The sequence below is a fragment of the Pavona decussata genome, unplaced genomic scaffold, assembly GCF_977016875.1.
Source record: "Pavona decussata unplaced genomic scaffold, jaPavDecu1.1 SCAFFOLD_134, whole genome shotgun sequence".
In the NCBI taxonomy this organism is placed as follows: domain Eukaryota; kingdom Metazoa; phylum Cnidaria; class Anthozoa; order Scleractinia; family Agariciidae; genus Pavona; species Pavona decussata.
In genome coordinates, this window is record NW_028145547.1 from 5,706,703 (window position 1) to 5,725,223 (window position 18,521).

The 18,521-nt window shown below is 38.9% G+C and overlaps 1 protein-coding gene and 1 pseudogene across 2 annotated transcripts in view; both read left to right on the plus strand.

The window, feature by feature from the left end:
* LOC146467940 (ketohexokinase pseudogene) overlaps positions 1–17,875 on the plus strand; it is a 49,896-nt pseudogene extending 32,021 nt beyond the window's left edge. The window contains exon 2 of the transcript XR_014867632.1: positions 16,863–17,875. The product of XR_014867632.1 is annotated as a ketohexokinase pseudogene (transcript). The remainder of the gene's footprint in view (positions 1–16,862) is intronic.
* On the plus strand, positions 1,983–9,654 carry LOC146467944 (QRFP-like peptide receptor). Its single transcript, XM_085125255.1, has 2 exons — positions 1,983–2,083; positions 8,019–9,654. Exon 2 carries the CDS (start codon positions 8,052–8,054, stop codon positions 9,270–9,272), a length of 1,221 nt encoding a protein of 406 aa, XP_084981381.1. The 5' UTR covers positions 1,983–2,083; positions 8,019–8,051; the 3' UTR covers positions 9,273–9,654.
* Positions 17,876–18,521: the final 646 nt, after the last annotated feature.

The following is an 18,521-nucleotide window of genomic DNA, read 5'->3' on the forward strand; positions in this document are numbered from 1 at the left end:
AAAGTTGAGAGGTGATGTAAGCAGCACTTTGCTCTTCAACTTTGCCAAGTGAGCCACAAAATTAATATTGACTTTTGAATTCAGTATGTATGCTTGGTAATAAATCTCATTATTTTAAAGGAAGAGGTGAAGTAACCTTTCATTGTTTTAGATTTTGTCTATCATACCTCTTGGGTGAGAACTGAAACATAAAAGAGGCAGGGTGCTAAACAGCAATACTCCAGCCAGTCATTACACTGTGCAAGTGTGTGAAAATGTACAGTAATTGCATAATTTACAATATGCTAATTACACTTGAGTAATGTGGTCAGCTGGGATAATCCGAGTTTTTAGAAACACTTCAGTAATCAAGGGGTGATAATTTAGATTGTCTTCTTCGAAATGGCTGTTGCATACATAGAGAAACCATGGTTGAATTGCCATCCCAGGATCTATTTGGTACTGTATCTCCCGCGCAGTTGGGTTTTAGGGTGTACTCCCAGTAGCCTCATTTTAACATCCACCAGTGGGGGAAAACCCCGGGGGGGGGGGGGGGTACTCGGGTATATTAGTTACGGGGAGGTGCGAATGAGGCCAAATTTTGAAACCCCAAAAAAGTCCCGTCACGCTAAGGAAAACCCAAAAATAGTCCAGCAGCCAAAAACGTAACCCAAAAAAAGTCCAAATTTTTTAAGCATCAAAAACAATAAAAGTACAAAACACCAAGAGAATGCGAGATATTTCAAGCGTCCGACTTTATTCATTCCTCGTGCATCTGTCACAAAACTTTAGGCAGACTGCAGTCATTTTTCAAAGTCGAGCGCAATATATGTTTGTTCAGGAAAACCAAAAACGGGTTTCGAAACACTGTGAAACACTGTGTGGCTTCTAGTTTCTTCAGAACTGAACAAGAATCGAAATTGAAATGTACTATTTTGTCGACGTACAATACCTTCCTGAGACGACGAAAACCATAATCGTTCGCTACATTACAAATCATATTCTTCACCACATACACTCGCTGAAAAGATGTCGCTCGCAATTTCATTGCTGACGACTCTACTAACCTAAAACAAAGCTGGCACCTCATTCCAGCGGTCTTGATTAATCGCAGTGTTCAAACTTCGTACTACCGCAAAATAACATGCTAACAGTAAAGTAACAATGACTTAATACGAATGCGTTTTCCACCGTCAAGTCGCCACAGACAAAATAACATGAATCCTTCGCATTTCGCGCATGCTCGTTACGGTTTTCGAATGATTGACAGATTTCTTTACTGGGGCGATCATCACTTTCCGAAAAGCGGCAAGATCAAAGGTAGCTGCCAGCCCCCCCTGATTAGTATTCTTTTTAATGAATCCACTACTACGTTTACTTAAACAAACTTTTATGACTCAAAAAACCTCTTGTTGGCTTAACACGATCGGAGCTTGCAATTGGGCCATTTCTGAGTTCAGTAAAGGTTTTTTCATTGTTTGATGGCTTGCATATGATCCTATTTAATTATTGTTTATATATCCGTTTTCTGAAACTCATCAGGTTTTTTCTCGCAGTGTAGACCTGAACAGCCTTCAGGCTGATGTAAAACTGAAAGAAGTGACCAGCTGGTGAATAAAGTTTGCAAGGGTGTACGCTGTTGCGTTGCAATTGGCTTCTTTTTTTGATTACCTTCTGATAAATGTACCGGTCTAAAATAAATTTTAGCTTAATTTAAGACAGTAAAATGAGCCGCTTAATGTATTGTCATTTTCAATCTTTAGATGTTATATATTAAACTAAAACGTTATCTGTCTAATAAAGTGCCCATGTCATTTTGTCATCGTGTCCGTTTTTATTAACTTTTTAATTTCTGTATTTATAACCAAAGAATATAAAGTTTCTGAGTAGCCAATGAACTCGAATACAAAGAATTTAAAAAAATATGTCAGTCTAAGCTATCGCGTGGTCAAACCTCGCACCCACGTCTTTTGTCTGACAGTTTATGACGAGTATAATGTTGCCATCGATTAACATAAATGTTAGTTCTTCGTGTGATGTCGCATGATCTCATAGCCACTAATACCTACATTTCTGGTTTGTTGTCCCTCGGGCTATCTCTCTGGTGAGTATTTTCATTGCACATTGTAAAAGGAAAAACACTATATTTCGTCATCCAACATTTAATCGTTGAATGAATGGCACAACTACTATGATATCTAAGCGAAAGCGATTGGGTGATCAAAGATCAGTGTTGCCCTTGACGAAGCGCTGATCGGGCATAATACTCCAAAACAGGCCTTACAAATGAATACAGGTTGCCTTGGATGAGAGGAAAACAGAAACTGAGAAAATGTACCATTTTCCCCACGAACTTAACTTATTGTCTGAGGAACAGCTCCTTTTTTTTTTAGTGTAATTTCCAGAGCTTCATTTTTGTAGCGGCACCATACGGAAATGGAGTGTTCATTTTTTATCTTTCTTCAGATCAGTTATATTCAATTGTCAATTGGCAGCTGCAAATCTAGTAGAAAAACAATATGAACGTTAGACATGTACGCGATTGTTTTGGTTCCTCAAACCGCAGTACGAATTGGTTAGGTGCATTCATTCGGTGTTAGATGGAATAGACTAGGGGCCTGACAAACTAATTCTTATAAATTTTCAGAGATGAGGAGGTGTTAAACTTTTCAGCTGTTAATTTGGCGGATAACCTTTCATTTGTTTCTTTGTTCTTTTTCTTAGAGTCTTTTTTTTTGTTTATGTAAATGTTGTGGTTCAATTTTATCCTTGGTTTAATTTTTACTTTCCTTTCAGGTTTTTGTATATGGTAATGTATGATAATGTGTATAAAACAAAGAAAAAGAAAAATTGAACTGAGGATAAAATTGAGCCACAACGTATACGATGCTGCCAATTGCAATTCCTGTTCTTATTGTTTGTCATTATCCTTACTACTAGAAACCCGCAATGATTAACCTAAGCTACTTGCGGGTTACCTGTAACTTTGCACGAATGTTTATAGAACATTTGTACTGGGTAGAGAGTATTGTAAGCAACTTTAAGTAATTGCAAGTCTCTGTGGTAAACCGGATAAAAACAAATGAGCAAACAAACAAACATGGAGGGATGAAGATCCTAGAAGGCGGATCAACCAGAACTGATGTTTCCCACATTAGGTTTACATAAGGAGCTATACTAGCTAGGGTCAAAGTTGATCCTCTAGCTTGCTAAGATGATTGTAGAAGCTGAGACATGGAGTCATCCTAGCTAATTTTAACCCGACTTTTTGTCATGAAAACACCGAGTCATGTACACACACTGTTTAAAACATCGGTGGAAAATGAATTTCTCAATGACTGTTTTGAAAACAAGTTTACTGCACTGCATGTTATGGCGGCTTTGGACAGAAAAGAAGATGGTATAAGAAGACGTATAAGTTTAAGCTTTTAATGCCGGTTCATTCGTTTCGTTTTTTTTTTCCTGGTCATAGAAAGGACAGTAAAACGTTTAAATAACTTTTTATCTATTCTGCAACTCTCGATCTATTTTGATTGTAATTTTTCTCATATCACGGATTTCCTCAATTAATAATACCATGTATCATAGCAACTTTAACATCAAAATATCGATAAATAAATAAAATGCTTCCGGAATTAAGCCCTGAACAGGTGAAACGAAACAAACATGCAAACGGCAAGCATTCATGACATGGATCGATGTTAGTTTTAAGTTCCGCATGTCCGAGTGAAGGAGCATTTGGCTAATTTAAAGTCACGATAAGTGTCCCTCGGCCGAGCTCGCAGTTCAGAATCCACTTCGCACTTTAAAAACTATTTGCTCCTCAGAATACTGAGGGTATATTTTCGTGCCAGTTAGTTGTATTTATTTATGTAATATCAGTCTCAGTGGAAATAAAATGTACGACGTAAAGTAGTTGTACTGTGAAAAGCGCTCGGTTTTCCGTACGGGTTCTTAGAACGTAAGTGTTAGTGGGAAATATGAGGAGGCAAAAGCCGTGATAAAAAACAACCTGGCGTATTTTTCACATACTCCCGAAAAAAATTCGTAACCGAAAAACTATTTTGCATTACACAAAATTCATTACCAAAACTTCAATAGTTATTGTTGACTCTTTCGAAAGCAAAGACATTTTAAGTTTTCCAAGCTTAAGAAACGCATTGCGTTAGTACAAAGAGCAACCGGCAATAAATGTGTAGAAAAGGAATAAGAAGAACACTTTTTTGGAACTAGAAAGAGTCTTCTTTCCATTCAACGCTGCCAGACTAGAGAAACGTCTAGAGTTGCATTAATTATCTGCGCTTAAAAATTTACTTGTCTAGGATTAGGCACGGCTGGTGGTGTCTCATGCGCGGAGAAGAATGACTGCGGTTGGATAATCATTCCGCACAAAGTGAACACCGAGACTCATATGTTGGGGTAGGAAATTAACTGAAAACCAATAGATTTTCGGGAACCTATAATTACATCAGTGACCGACTGGCATGTTAGCACTTAAATTTTCCACCCAGTTTATTGAAAGAAGCAAAATCCGCCATCATACAAAGCCAGGGAAATTAAAATAGACAAGCTTTACATTTCACTTGCAATCAGTAGTCCTTTAATACCCAGAGTACTGCGCGCGTGAAAAGAACGAATTGTATACAATACCCTACGGAAAGTGCTGAGAACTGACTACATATTTTGCAGCGACCAGTTGGATTTTGTTCTCGATTTTTCTGAAAATTATAAATTTCAACACAGATTAGTGGAGAGCTGAGAATTTGTGATTGTTTAAGGATGCTATCTAATTATTTCTGCACCTGGTTGTGTTTTGATTTGCCGACCAAGTGAGCAAACAATCGTCACACTTTTGCGATCGCGGTGTTTTTGTTTTATGAGAAGCCCTAGACGACACTTGTTAGTTAAGACGGCTGTGGAAACTTGCCGATTTTCTAATCTGATAACATGCCAGATATCAGCGGAAAGCGATAAACTTGAAGTGAAGCAATCCGGCTTAGATTGAGGACATAACACAAAGATCTAGCTTCACCATAAATGCGCCATTCAGTGTATGATGACCCTAAGAAAGCATCGAAAGCCACGCAAATTTTTAACAGGTTAGAAATACTTCCAAATTTATAAGAATTTTTTATTAGCATCTTGACTTGACTTGGCTCAGTTTCTCTAGAAATCAGTATCACTTGAAGGCAACTGAAACATTACTGGAGTTAAGTATCATACTCAAAGTGTTTTAATTAATTTTTTCCATTTTTGGTCAAAGCTTGATGGGATGAATTTATTCCTAGCTGGATCCAATTTCAGTGACTGAATTTTTTTCTGTCGATGTTTATCAGCCATACATGGAAATTAGAATCCGCTTCATTTCTCTCAGCTTCCATTTTCTTCAGGCTTGTACATGTTCATTATTTTACCTTTAGTAGATTTCGATCAAGCAAAATATAATATGAAAAGTAAATTGTAGTGTTCGGATACCTCATATATCGTTCAAGACATTCATTGTTTACCTTTTTGTTTTGTTGAAAAAGTAAGAATGAAAACTGATGGTTTAAGTTTTTGCCTTTGCTCTAGTTTTATTCTTGAAAATTTCCTAGTGCTCCTAAAAGGATGGTATCGGAAATGAACGAATGTTTCGATTTTCCTAAAATGGTTTATTTTACAGATCAAACAAACTCACAAGTTCATATCCAATTTAACATGTACTAGTAACGCTTCTTAAAACATTTTCTACGTTTCTTTATCATTCTACGGGATCCTGATTCGAAGCAACCTTTGAAAGCGAACTTAACCGGACGTAGAAGATTAAAATCATCTTTAATCCCGTATAATGCAATTCAAGTTCGGAAAGGGTTGAAATTATCTTCATAGCAACAGATAATAACTTTGTTTCCATAGTATACTGAGTTTTATTAAAGTTCACGACAATATAATGTAGAATATCAGATTCTCTTTTCGACGCTTGATCAGTTATTTGACCAGTTGACATACACTGTATCCTTTTAAATGAATTTATGAGTTTCGTGTACACTGAGATTATGTCTAAATATCAAAATAACAAACCATCTCGTTTAACATGCAACCGTCCGTAAAATTCACCGTATGTAAAATTCATTTTTATTGTCCTTAGATACGGTTATTGGACACTTTTTAAACAAATATCGGTCTTAAAGAGCAATTAAAGTTTCGTAAAATGGGCGCCTTATCCAATGAGATGCCCTGGAGCCTCCTACACTACTTACTTTAAAGAAAGCACTGGAGATTGTTGCCGTCAGAAGGTACCACTTGAGCCTACGATGACGATCGCTTTGATTTACTGATTACAGTCTTCACCATGTTATGACAATGATATTCTGTGATCGTGGTACACGAGGTAAGCGTGTTTTAGGGAAGAAGGATTTACCTGTCAGTTATTAGAAACGGAGGGGCACACAATTTTCATTTCAGTGAAAATTCGGGTTCAGTTGTGAAGAAAATACTCGGCAAAATATCGGCGTTAAAATTTCGTAATACTGGAAGACTAATTTCTTTCTTTCTCAAAAGGGTAGATATGGCTGGCCTTTCCGTAAAAAACAATTGAAACAACTGCTAGTAAATTTGGAAAATAGCACTCAGTTCCCTAAAATAATGGGCAATTTAAATTTTTAAAATTTTCCTTGCTTTAACTGTTCTCGTTGAGATCACCATTTAGTACAGTTAATCACAACTTTTTTGCTTTGTCAGCGTCTTATATTCGAGCTAATCTGAAAGATTCATTAATATTCAGCTTGGATCGAAAGCAGAGATCGATTCTTGAAGAAGTCAAGTCAGTTCAGTAAAAAATATTTATTTACTTTCGTCTTTCATTCAGTTCTTCGCCGCGACACCTGATATCAACAGCAAATCGCCCTACATCACAGCAACCAGATAAACGCTTACGTAACGCTTATTTACACGTACAAATTTATCGCCCAACAAGTTGACAAGATTCAATGATCGAATTGCCCAGTTAACGCCAAACGTAAATGAGAATTTGTCGCCCGATTTCTTTTTCCGTGTTGGTCAGTGTATCTCGGGGTAAAAATCGGCCACATTCAAAACATGATTGTAGAACTGCAACACAGTGACTAGATTTTTACAAATCGGGCCGATTTTTGTTCGTTCGTTAATTCGCTCACTCATTTTCTTTGTCAATTGGGCCAAATCAGCCCGATTAAATTAGCCTGAAGGCAAATAAGCCTTATCAATTATTCCTTCCTGTCTTCAAGGAAGTTCACGAATACGGACGAAATGCCGCTTTAATATTTTTGTCTCAGTTTTCCCCAAATTTTAAGTGGACCATTGGCGTTATCGGGATTTAAGTGAAAACTGTTAATCGTTACATTGGAGTAGTGTTTTGCTGATTTTTTCGTTAACAAAGACTATTTGACATTTTCAGCGACCTTAGATAGCCGTCTTTCGATTAAAGGCCGATAAGCAGAATAACAGTTGTCGTTTTGCTAATGACTGCAACGATAAATATTTATTTTTTAATTTAAAACATTTCCTCTTCCCGAATGGGAAACTAAAATGTATAAATGGGATTCTAAGCACATCTCAGAATACTAAAGCTGTATTTACTGTTTCTACTCTGGAGAAACACTCTGTGAAAAAGGTGAACTTCTTGTTGAAAGCTAGAGAATTTAAGACTTATTAAACAGAATGACATTTTCTCATTTGAATGGCGTTTTGCCCACTCTTTATTTATAACCAGCCACCATTAAATAAATATTTCAGCACCGGGGAGGTATATTATACTTCCCCGTATAGTTGTTTGTGATACAAATGTTTCGTTCATGAATATAGGTTTGGGGTTGCACATTACTATCTAAGACTAACAAGGGGTGCCGCCACCTCCCCCCGGATTTCTTTTTACAACTGAAAATGCAAATTGCGGAAGATAATACCAAATATGGGAAACAAACGGAATTTTAACAAGTAAAAATAAATAAACAAGACGCATAAATTGTTTTTATCTGGATTTTGAGGAAGTATCCTTTTAATCTCAAAACATTTTATTTCAGGTTCGTTCTAAGATATAACGGCTCGCAACAGCAATGGATCGTAACAACAGCTTGAGCTCCAACATGTCCGCCGAGTATATAGCATCGAACGACCAAGATGCTCTAACAACTGAATGCCCAGCGGATGAAGTATACACGTTACTCAAACGTTGCACGCGGACAGCACTGTACATGTTGGCAATGGTCATCTCCGTGCTCGGCAACAGCGCTATCATCTGGATTGTACGCAAGAATCGTCGAATGAGAACTTTAACGCATTATTTGATAGTGAACATGGCGGTGGCAGATCTATTAATAACAATCTTTCACATGCCTTATAAACTGCAAGTTCAACTGACAAACAGTTATGCAGTGGTCGTGGGAGGGCTGATTGGTACACTGATATGTAAGCTTGTGGGGTACACTCAAGACGTGTCCATCGCTATTTCTGTGCTATCACTGATGGTAATATCTATAGACAGATTCATGGCCGTCGTATTTCCCGTCAAGAATGTCGCTTTCCTCAAGAGGCCACGCCATGTTATCATCCCCATTTGGATCACCTCTTTCGTCATGTGCTCACCTCTTCTTTATGCGAACAGAATGGAAGAATACAAAGGCCAATTCTACTGCTACGAGGAATGGTCGCCTCTTCTTGATCCACTCACGGCTGGACAGGACTACACCATCATTCAATTTACACTGCTTTACGCTGTACCTCTTATCGTCATAACAACACTATACTCTTGTATAGTGTTTAGAGTTTGGCACCGACGAATCCCCGGAATTGCTGCACCTCACTTACACCGCGGTCGGCAACATTCAGCCGCCAAAAAGAAGCTCTTGAAAATGCTCATTGTCATTGTGTGTATTTTTGCAGCTTGTTGGCTACCATACCACGTGATATTTTTCCTGCAGTTTGCAAGCGATAAGTATTTGCATTGCAATATTCCCCAGACCATATTTTTTTACTGTCTTTTCGTGGGACACGCTAACAGTGCAATTAACCCATGCATTTATTTCGCCATCCATAAGGAATACCGCCAGGGTCTGCTTCAAGTCACACGACTGCACGGCTGCCATCTTAGAGCCATGAAAATTTCGAGATGTCGAACTTCTTCTTATGATTTGAAGGCAATCCACGACCGAGATGGCCGCACTGAATTCCCTTCATCGTTTCCAGATATGTTCAAAAATAGGCAAACTCTAGAATGTAATCAGCTGCAGGTGGTTGTCACTAGGGCCACTGTACAGGATTCAGATTACTCATTATGATGACTAACCGATGATCTCGGAGCCAGTGCATAGCAGTTACTCAAGTTTGAAACGTTTATAATTACAGCACAGGAATAAAAATGAAAAAAAAAACTTAAGTCCGGCTAAGACCATAGAATGCACCAGAATGAATACGGTATTTCCCTTCTCTCCTCCACAGAGGCCTCTTTCGCGCTCGAGCGGAGACAACTAAGGGACTGGAAAGAGTGAAATAATGAGGAGCACGGAGACGATGGGAAGGGAGTAGAAAGAAAGGAGGCTCCCCTTTTCTCGCTCTTCCCGTCGTCCCCCGCGCCACTATCTCGGCTCCATTTTCCTTTTTTTTCCCTCTCATTTCCAATTTTTCGCTCCTTTCTTTATGAAGAAGCCTCTGCGGAGGAGAATGACTCGGTAATACCGTAATAATTAATAATAACTGCGGAGAAAAACAAAAAATAAAATAAAATAAACTTTATACTCGAACAAATATTCTCTTTGTTTCAGTAATGGGATGCTGTTAGAAGTTTGGTCGTAATTTCTTTTCTCCTGCGAAAGAAAAGAAAATCATTGCCGGGTATTCGGGCTCGCTCGAAGAAAGAAGTGGTTCTTTGACCTAGGAACAAAAACGAGAAGAAATCAGGTTTGTGAAACGAGCACGTTCCCGTGATAAAGAAACTAGACTTCTAAAATTTGGAGCGCGACCGACCCACAAAGGGGTTGCCGTATATGTCAGCTACCTTGAGCAGTTTTGCAACTGACAATTGTTAACTCTGCAGTTAAGAATACAAATAACTTCGGCGCCAGTCTTTGATTAGATTTCTATAAAATGGCTCCCAACCATTCTAAAATAGACTGTTCACAGTCTCCCTATTTTTCCGTGGAATTCTCGAGACTGGTACGTGCTTCGATGGGGCTGCAGCCATCTTGGTTTGTAAAAGCGAGCGCGATCTGGGGAGAGTGTCTAAACTACCGAGGGGAGGGTAGCGGAGTTTTTTCGCTTCCCCTCCCCCACTCAACTAACACTCACTCCCGCTCCCCTCGGTAGTTTAGACACTCTCCCCAGATCGCGCTCACTTTTACAGACCAAGATGGCGGCAGTTCCATCGAAGCGTACCAGTCTCGAGAATCCCACGGAAAAATAGGGGGACTGTGAACAGTCTAATTCTAAAAAAATTTGTTTTGCTCTGACAGAGGTTTAACGTTCGAAACGTCAACACTCGAATCTCTTTTGCGGTGGCCAATTTACCTTTGGTTATCAACTCTAGCTCTGTTGATAAACCAAATATTCGATTCTGAAAGAGAAATCACGCATATTGCTCAGTAACAGAGGCCACTCTGTAAAGCTATTAAAGAGTGATTTAGCTCATGATTCAGCTACTGCCCTCAAGCTGTGTGCGACCGGAAAAAGTGAAACGTTTCGCCGAAGATTCCCAAACTTAGCTTTGTCATCGAAAGGCTCTTATAAAACAAACTTACTGCGCGAGAATAATAAAACCACGAAGTATGTTATTGTTCATTAATTATTAACAGGATACTTGAAATCCGACACCAACGCTACTAATTTGAACTATTTTTTTGTTTCCCCTGGGAGTTCTAGTTAGCAGGGTAAGGGCCCGGACGCACTGGGCAAATTTTGCTTATTTTGCGAGAAAATCTGTCACCAGTTCCCTGAGACAAGTGCGCCCCGGTGATTTTTAGATCTACCAAATTTTGTCAAGGCTTACAAAACTTCAAAGACGCCGTCGTCCTGCCACGGAGCAGGACAATTTTTTGTCAGGCGTGAAATCTGACAGATTTGTTAATTTACACGCCATGATTTGAAGGAAAATGTCAATCAAGAAAATTTGATCTCCATTTTTAGTCGGAGTATTTCAGTTCGAAGCCCGCCAAGAATTATTTCATATTTGCGCGGCAATCAAACGGTGAAGATGGAAAATTCGTACCTCGGTATGCTGCAATGTTCAAGGTTCATTTATTTCACACTATTTACACAACATTAACATAGAAAGAAAAGTATTACAACAGATAATTACAAGATAAAAATAAATACAGTACAAATTATAAAATGTGTGTGGTGGTCAAAGTAGCAAAGGCTTTCTAGTTGACCACCACCTACTTTAAAGTAAACAAGAAAATGACACTGTGCTCTATTGAGATATTAGAAGATGTAGGAGATGTTTGTAGAGCCTAGGATAACAACAACAACAATTTACTATGAGAAAAGACAAATTACAATATTACATACCTACAATTAGCAAGGGCTATTCGAGGTGGGTAGCATTTACAGTTGTTTTCACGCTCAAAAGGAACAGAAAATTAACGGCACAGTACAGAAATTATAAAATGTGTGTGGTGGATTAATGTGCAAGAGAGAATTACATTTGTGTAAATTGCATAACGATCCTTACTCAGACTACAACGATTACGGTTCCCAAGTCTATGTTTCAGCTGAATCTCCAGAACCAAATACTGTTCAATTTGTACATCCCTATGCAAACCGACCAAATACACATCCGTATGCAAACGACCCGAGTAAGCCGAAGTAGCAACTGCCTCTGCTGGAGTTGAACGAATTCAAGGAAGAAAAAAACTACAATACAAGCAATAATATGCCGAAGCAACATATTCGATCGAAGCGGTTAACGAATCACCATAAGCCCATGACTCCTGAGATCTCGTGCAACCTTTCCCGTGCACAGCGCGCAAGCGATGGTGTTTATTTCCGTGTGATTGACACTTGTGGTTAACAAATATTTTGCTGTGTCTCAGTGCGCCCACGCTTGACAAATTGAAAATTTGGCAGAGACAAATTTTGTCGAGATTTTTGGAAGGGCCAAACAGATTTTGTCAGTCCAGTACGTCCGGACCCTAATTTGATGTCACTAGTATTCTCGGTGACAAGTTCTTTCATGAAACATTTATTTGTGAGGACAACAAGAAATACTCTTCAAGAAAACATATTAATTGCCCATTGCTTTCTCACCGCACCACAAAAAATCAAGTTTGAGTACTCCATAGAGCCTTAATTAAACTCCACCAAAAGCGATCGAAGGCAAACTTAAATTTTCTCAAGACGCTTGTAGATAATAAACACCTCACTTATTTTCGAATTCCCGAAAATTAAATCAGCGAAAAAAATCCTAAATATAGTCGGTCCTTCGTAATGTAAATTTGACGATGTTTACTTGCCAACCAAGATGGTTGTAAAAAATGTTAATTTGCCTTGAAAGGGTCTTTAGAAGCTGTAAATTTATCACCTTCAATGAGTCAGTTCCAGTCTAGGTTTCGAAAATTCCAAGGAAACCTGCTGATTTTGAATGGTTGTCTCCAAGATTATGATAAACATACTCAACAGATGTGCCAGTTTGTATTGCTACTCATCACAATGTAAGAGGGCTGTGATTGGTTACCAGGGTAACACTTCCCATGAAAGAGTGCTCTTATTACATCTATGTAAAACATAAAATTGCTAAGTTTTTTTTAATCCCGGCTGAACCTCGGCGGCGCGGCACTCAACTCATTTTAAGATTATCAAGGTACGACTTTCAATTAGTGTGTAGCTGAGTTTATTTTGGGTAGGGGTGAGTTTAATGCCGGTGTAGAAAAGTCATCATGAAGTTACAGGAAAATTAGTTCAGAAAATTCTGACTGACTATTGTCGCAAAATGTACCGGGAAAATACAGGCCTCAAGACAACGTGCAATCATAAACTACCGTACAATTCCAAACCTAAGCCCGGAGCTTGTATTAAGAACTCTTTTAGGGGGCTTATTTTCGGTTAGAACTTATTAAAGGAGGCTTTCACTAACTAATGTGCGAAGAAAATACGGGCCTTCAGAATCTGGAATTTTCCAAGTTAAAACTTAACACAGCTACCCGGCTTAACAGCTCAAGGAGTAGTATTTGGAAGAGCTTATTGTCGCAAGGTTCTTATCGTGTGAAATTTTATCCAAGTCACGCTTGGACTACCAGCATTTTCTGGTTACCAAATATTAACGGCAGACTGATCCCAACGGCCGGCGGTGGTGACGAACTTGATAGAACAAACAACAAAGGCTAGAATAACTGAAATATATTTGTTTTTAAAAAAACAAATTGTTGCCCGATATTTCGATTTGCAATACAAACCTTCCTCGGGGGCTGAACGAAAAAGAAAAGTGAGAAACATGAAAGGATCGTTACAAAGGAAGATTTAAAATATAAAATGCGTGACAATGATTGGTTGTTTAGGACCAAGTTACAAGTGTGAGACATGTCATTGAAATATATTTCAGTTATTCTAGCCTTTGTTGTTTGTTCTATCAAGCTCGTCACCACCGTCGTTGGGATCAGTCTGCCGTTAATATTTTGTATTTGAGATAATTTGCTGATCCAGGTCTACAAGTGATCCGGCACCACTCATCGGTTTGTCGCTGTGGAATTGCAGATTTTATTGTATTTTCTGGTTACCACGAATTTACATTGCGTTTAAGAACTAAGGAAACACTCAGTACTTAAGATATTTGGGACCACTACTCTGGTCCAAATTAGATGCTAAAGTGAGGGAACAGCAATCTGTAGATGCTTTTAAGAAGTAGACTGCAAGCAGTCCCTTTCTGGATAGTCGAGAGGTCGCGCGAAATAGCCGAGTACGAAAAAACTGGAGCAAACGAGCGGAGGGGAGCTTGGGGAGAGGCGTGAAAGAGGGGAAAGGAAAAGAAAGGGACTGCGCTCTTAGCTGTAACAGATGCGTTCAGGGTAACTCCGCCCACAATTCGTTAAACCCATTAAAAATCCAATTTACTGAATGACAGCTAATAAATAACAACTCAACATTGTTATTCAATCACCAGAATATAGGAGCGAAGAGGAAGAATCGCCGAGCTTGGGCATTGATCCAAGCTTCTCTGAAAAGCCAAAATCTCTAGAAGTTGTGGTGCATTTAATTTCTTTTTCGAGGCCCAGAGTAAAAGAAATCGACGACACAAACGCCCGAAGTGTAATTAAGAACGTGGTACAGGACAACTGGAACGCTGTTGTTAATATCATGTTTAAGCATCCTGCGGTGAATTCTGCCGACAAAGCTTGTTCCGCGGATGCAAAAATTACATTGTACTAGTTGACACCAATGTCTTTTAATAATTTTGGGATCTTGTCGAAGGCAACTGCTTTTAAACCAAAGTCATTTGACTGCAACTGGTCTTCGATAATACTGCGAAGCGGATCAACAACCACGATCGAAGCCGTGATGGCAAAGTTTTTCGCTATTTGATACAAAGCTTTGATATATAATGGATTTCCCAAAACCAGTGGGAAGAACGGCCATTACATCTTTTCCCGACAAGAGTGCTTCTACTGCTAGCTTCTGTCCCTCTTTGAGAACCAAGCCGCCGACTTGATCGCTTAAATTTACGAAGACATCGCTGCTACTCTCTTTCACGACTGAAACCATTTTCCTAGTGATCTGAAGTGTTGACTTCAAACGTGTGAAGAAATTAATTACACATCAAACTTGTTTGACAGCAGCTATTGTTTATGGACCAATCGGAATTTTCTGTTGCTGGAGCGACGGGAAATTCGAACGCGTTTGTTACAGTTAGCAGCGCAGTCCCTTTCTTTTCCTTCTCTCCCCCAGTCTCTTCTCGTTTATTTCTCCTCGCTCCAGTCTCGCTGCGCTGTGAGCGCACCCTCTCGACTGACCAGAAAGGGACTTCTTGCAGTCTATTTAAGAAGTTGATTAGGAAACAAAATCTAGCTGCGCTTATTTCTACCTATGACTACGAAAATTGCATACTGTGCAATTCTTAAAATTTCTTTTGTGATTGAGAATGTTTATATTTTGTTAGTTTATTTATGATATAGGTTTTGCATATTTTTATTTTTATATTCTTAGATAGGTGTTCTTACTTATAGTGGGAAACCGCTATATTATATTGAAAAAAATTTAAGTTTTTATTATTTATTATTATTATTATTATTATTATTATTATTAAAACTATTACTATTACTATTATTATTATTATCATTATTATTATTATTATTAATTATTATTGTTATTATTATTATTATTATTATTATTATTATTATTCATCTAAAGGTTGGTCTTGTCACGTTTCTTCGCACATGTTGTTTTTTATTTTCCTATATGTTTCAAATTTGGTTTTGAGTTTTCTAGCCTTGCGTTGCTGTCAGTGTCAGAGAAACTTTCTCAGTTTTGAGCTTTTCACGATCGAACTGAAAAAATACAATGAATTGGATCGAATTTGTCTGATCGCGTTCATTGGTTTCCTATAACGAAGATGTCACCTCTTGATTTATATATCAACCAGAAGTCCACTGGCTGATGAAACACAGACTTTTTTTGTTTCAATAAGGTGTTAGTTTCTAAAGAAATTATGGTGCTGCCTCTGGGGACGAGTGGAAACGAATGTTTGGTTTATCAACAGAGTTGGTAGGGTAATTTGACCACTATGAATAGATTTGAGTTCTGACTTATCGGGTAGAGCCTTTCTTCAGAACGAATCGGTTTGGTTGGTACAAAAGAAAACATATATCTTCCCTACAGCTGGTTACAGTAGGGACGTGCAGTGTAGACCAATGTTTGAGAAAATTCAGAAGACAAAAGCGCTTCCTTAAATCTGACACCTACGAATGGAAAATATTGGAATTTTAAAAAAGGTTATCTTTCATTTCTAAATATTATATTGCTACCATCATAGTTATTTGATCGTCATCATTGGCTAAATTAATTCTGTATTGATAGGAAATAGCACGCTAACAATGTGAGTACGACCAACCACCAACCTTTGACCGTATTTATCTAGGCGCCGCACACCCTTCCGCTGGGTGCAGGAAAAACTAGACATTTGCAAGTCACTGGTAATGTTCATATTATTGAGTCGATCTTTGTTCCAACGCAGACTGATCGATCCGGTGCTCAGTGTGAACAGCAACGGCGGCTAAAAAGACCAGAGAACAACCGGTACCTCGTGCCGGAACAAAACCGGAAAAAGATTTTGTTAATGCCATACCAATCCTGCACCCTTTAACGTTACGCTCGGACCGATCCCGCAACAAAGTGTTCTGCACTTTAAAGACGCGGATCAGCGTAGCCGCGCACCGGCGCAGAAAGTCTTACCGAAGCCAGCGTCTCAGGTGTAAGCAAAAGGCCGTCAATCCGGCATGGCTTTTGTGCCGACACAAAAGCTATCTGAAATGAAATCGATGAAATCGACTTCGTACGTTTTTATTTTGGTGACATAAGAGCCGTGTTGAAAAGCTCGAATGCATCGAGATTGTTGCTCAAATTAGCAGGGATTTCGCGCACAGTGCAGGAAGAATATTGGGAATCAATATAATTCTTTGAAGGTCTCTATGTTATTAATCATTTCTTACAATCACTGAAATAAAAGGCAATGGCAATAAAGCCAAACGTTTTGTTTTAATATATGTTTTTTGTTAGCAGATGGAATTTATTAGATTCAGAACCATAATTGTATACAGAAATCAGGCAGAGTTCCTTGAAAAGCTCACTGAGATAAAATTTCCTAAAACTTCGTACGTGCAAGTTGACCTTGCCTTGTGGTGATCTCTATTACTTAAACAGCTGTTTCTATGTTTGTTTCTCAGCAGATCGAAAGTTGTTATGTCCAATCAACGAATCCTTTGTGTTGGTCTCATTGCTCTCGACATTGTTAGCACTTGCGAACGATACCCTGTGGAGGACGAAGACATCCGAGCTTTATCCCAAATATGGCAGACCGGAGGAAACGCGTGCACCAACGCCACGGTCCTGACCCAGTTAGGGATGGACTGTGAGTTCCTTGGATCCTTGTCACGAGGAGTGGAAGCTGAATTTATCTGCAAGCATCTTCGTGACCGAGGGATACGTTTTGACAATAGTGTTCGCCATTCAGACTGTGGCACCCCAACCTCATTTGTGATCCTGAGTCAGGCAACTGGCAGCCGAACTGTCGTCCATTCGCGAAACAACCTTCCAGAGCTTACGGTGTCCGCCTTCGAAAATATCAACCTGGCAAGGTACGATTGGATTCATTTTGAAGGTAGAAGAAACGAGGGCGAAATTGTCAAAATGATCGCCATTGTGGACAAATTTAATTCCACGCTCTCGCCCCAAGACAAGATTGTGGTTTCCGTAGAGTTAGAAAAACCCAGGAAAAGTCTTCTACCTTTGCTAGATAAAGCCGACGTCGTTTTCACGAGTAAAGATTTTGCTCGGTTCTGTGGTTTTTCATCAGCCTCAGAAACCGTCGAGTCCTTCCGCGGTAAAACTAAACCCAGTGCTACCATATTTTGCGCTTGGGGAGAGGAAGGTGCGGACGGCGTTGGACCCGATGGTGAATTAAAACACAGCAATGCCTTCTCCCCTGATAAAGTGATTGACACCCTCGGAGCTGGTGATACATTCGTTGCTGGTGTCATATACAGTCTTATAAGCGACTCGTCAGTAGAGGAAGCGTTGAACTTCGCCTGTAAATTGGCCGGGTTCAAGTGTGGTATGCGTGGAAATGATGGCCTCGTGAAAGCTCTCTATGATAACCTGGATGGGAACTATGTATCACATAGCTGAGGAAAAGAAACATATAATACTTAGAAAGCGAAATAAATAGATTTCATAAAAATAGTTAACTAAGATGTATGTCGCCTTAGTTTTGGTTTACCGTGTAGGGGGTAGGCAGAAAATAAAAATTTACGGTTAATGGCGACTGGTGAGTGGAATAATTTGTTTGGAAAAAACGTTTGCTCGAATTTTCTCCCCTCATACCTACCTGCCTCGACTAGCTTCAGCTATTTGCGGGTAGGTAAACCGTATAAAACCAGCTTGTAACTGTCTGTTTTAATAAAGTGTTGTTGCTGTTGTTGTCATTCATTCATTCATTCATTCATTCATTCATTCATTCATTCATTCATTCATTCATTCATTCATTCATTCTTTTATTCTTTCATTCGAATTCATTTTGATTTTTTTTCTTGTATAGTTGTTGTCGTTGATCTGCGAATAAGACTTAACTCTAATAAAACGTTTCAGTGCCTCCCTTCCATTTGCACCGAACTACTGTTTATATATTATACATGTACATTTGAAGGCTAAATAGGCACTGTCAGTAAGATAAATTAAATTTCCAGGAGTCATACATCGGTTTCAGTCGATCTCGAACCCTTCTTTTACATCATTATCATGCAGAATAAAGAGAGTCAGGCTTGCCATAATAATTCGCGGGACGTTTTTTTGCTTTTGGGAGCTCTGGGCTAGTGGCACTTACTGGCGAT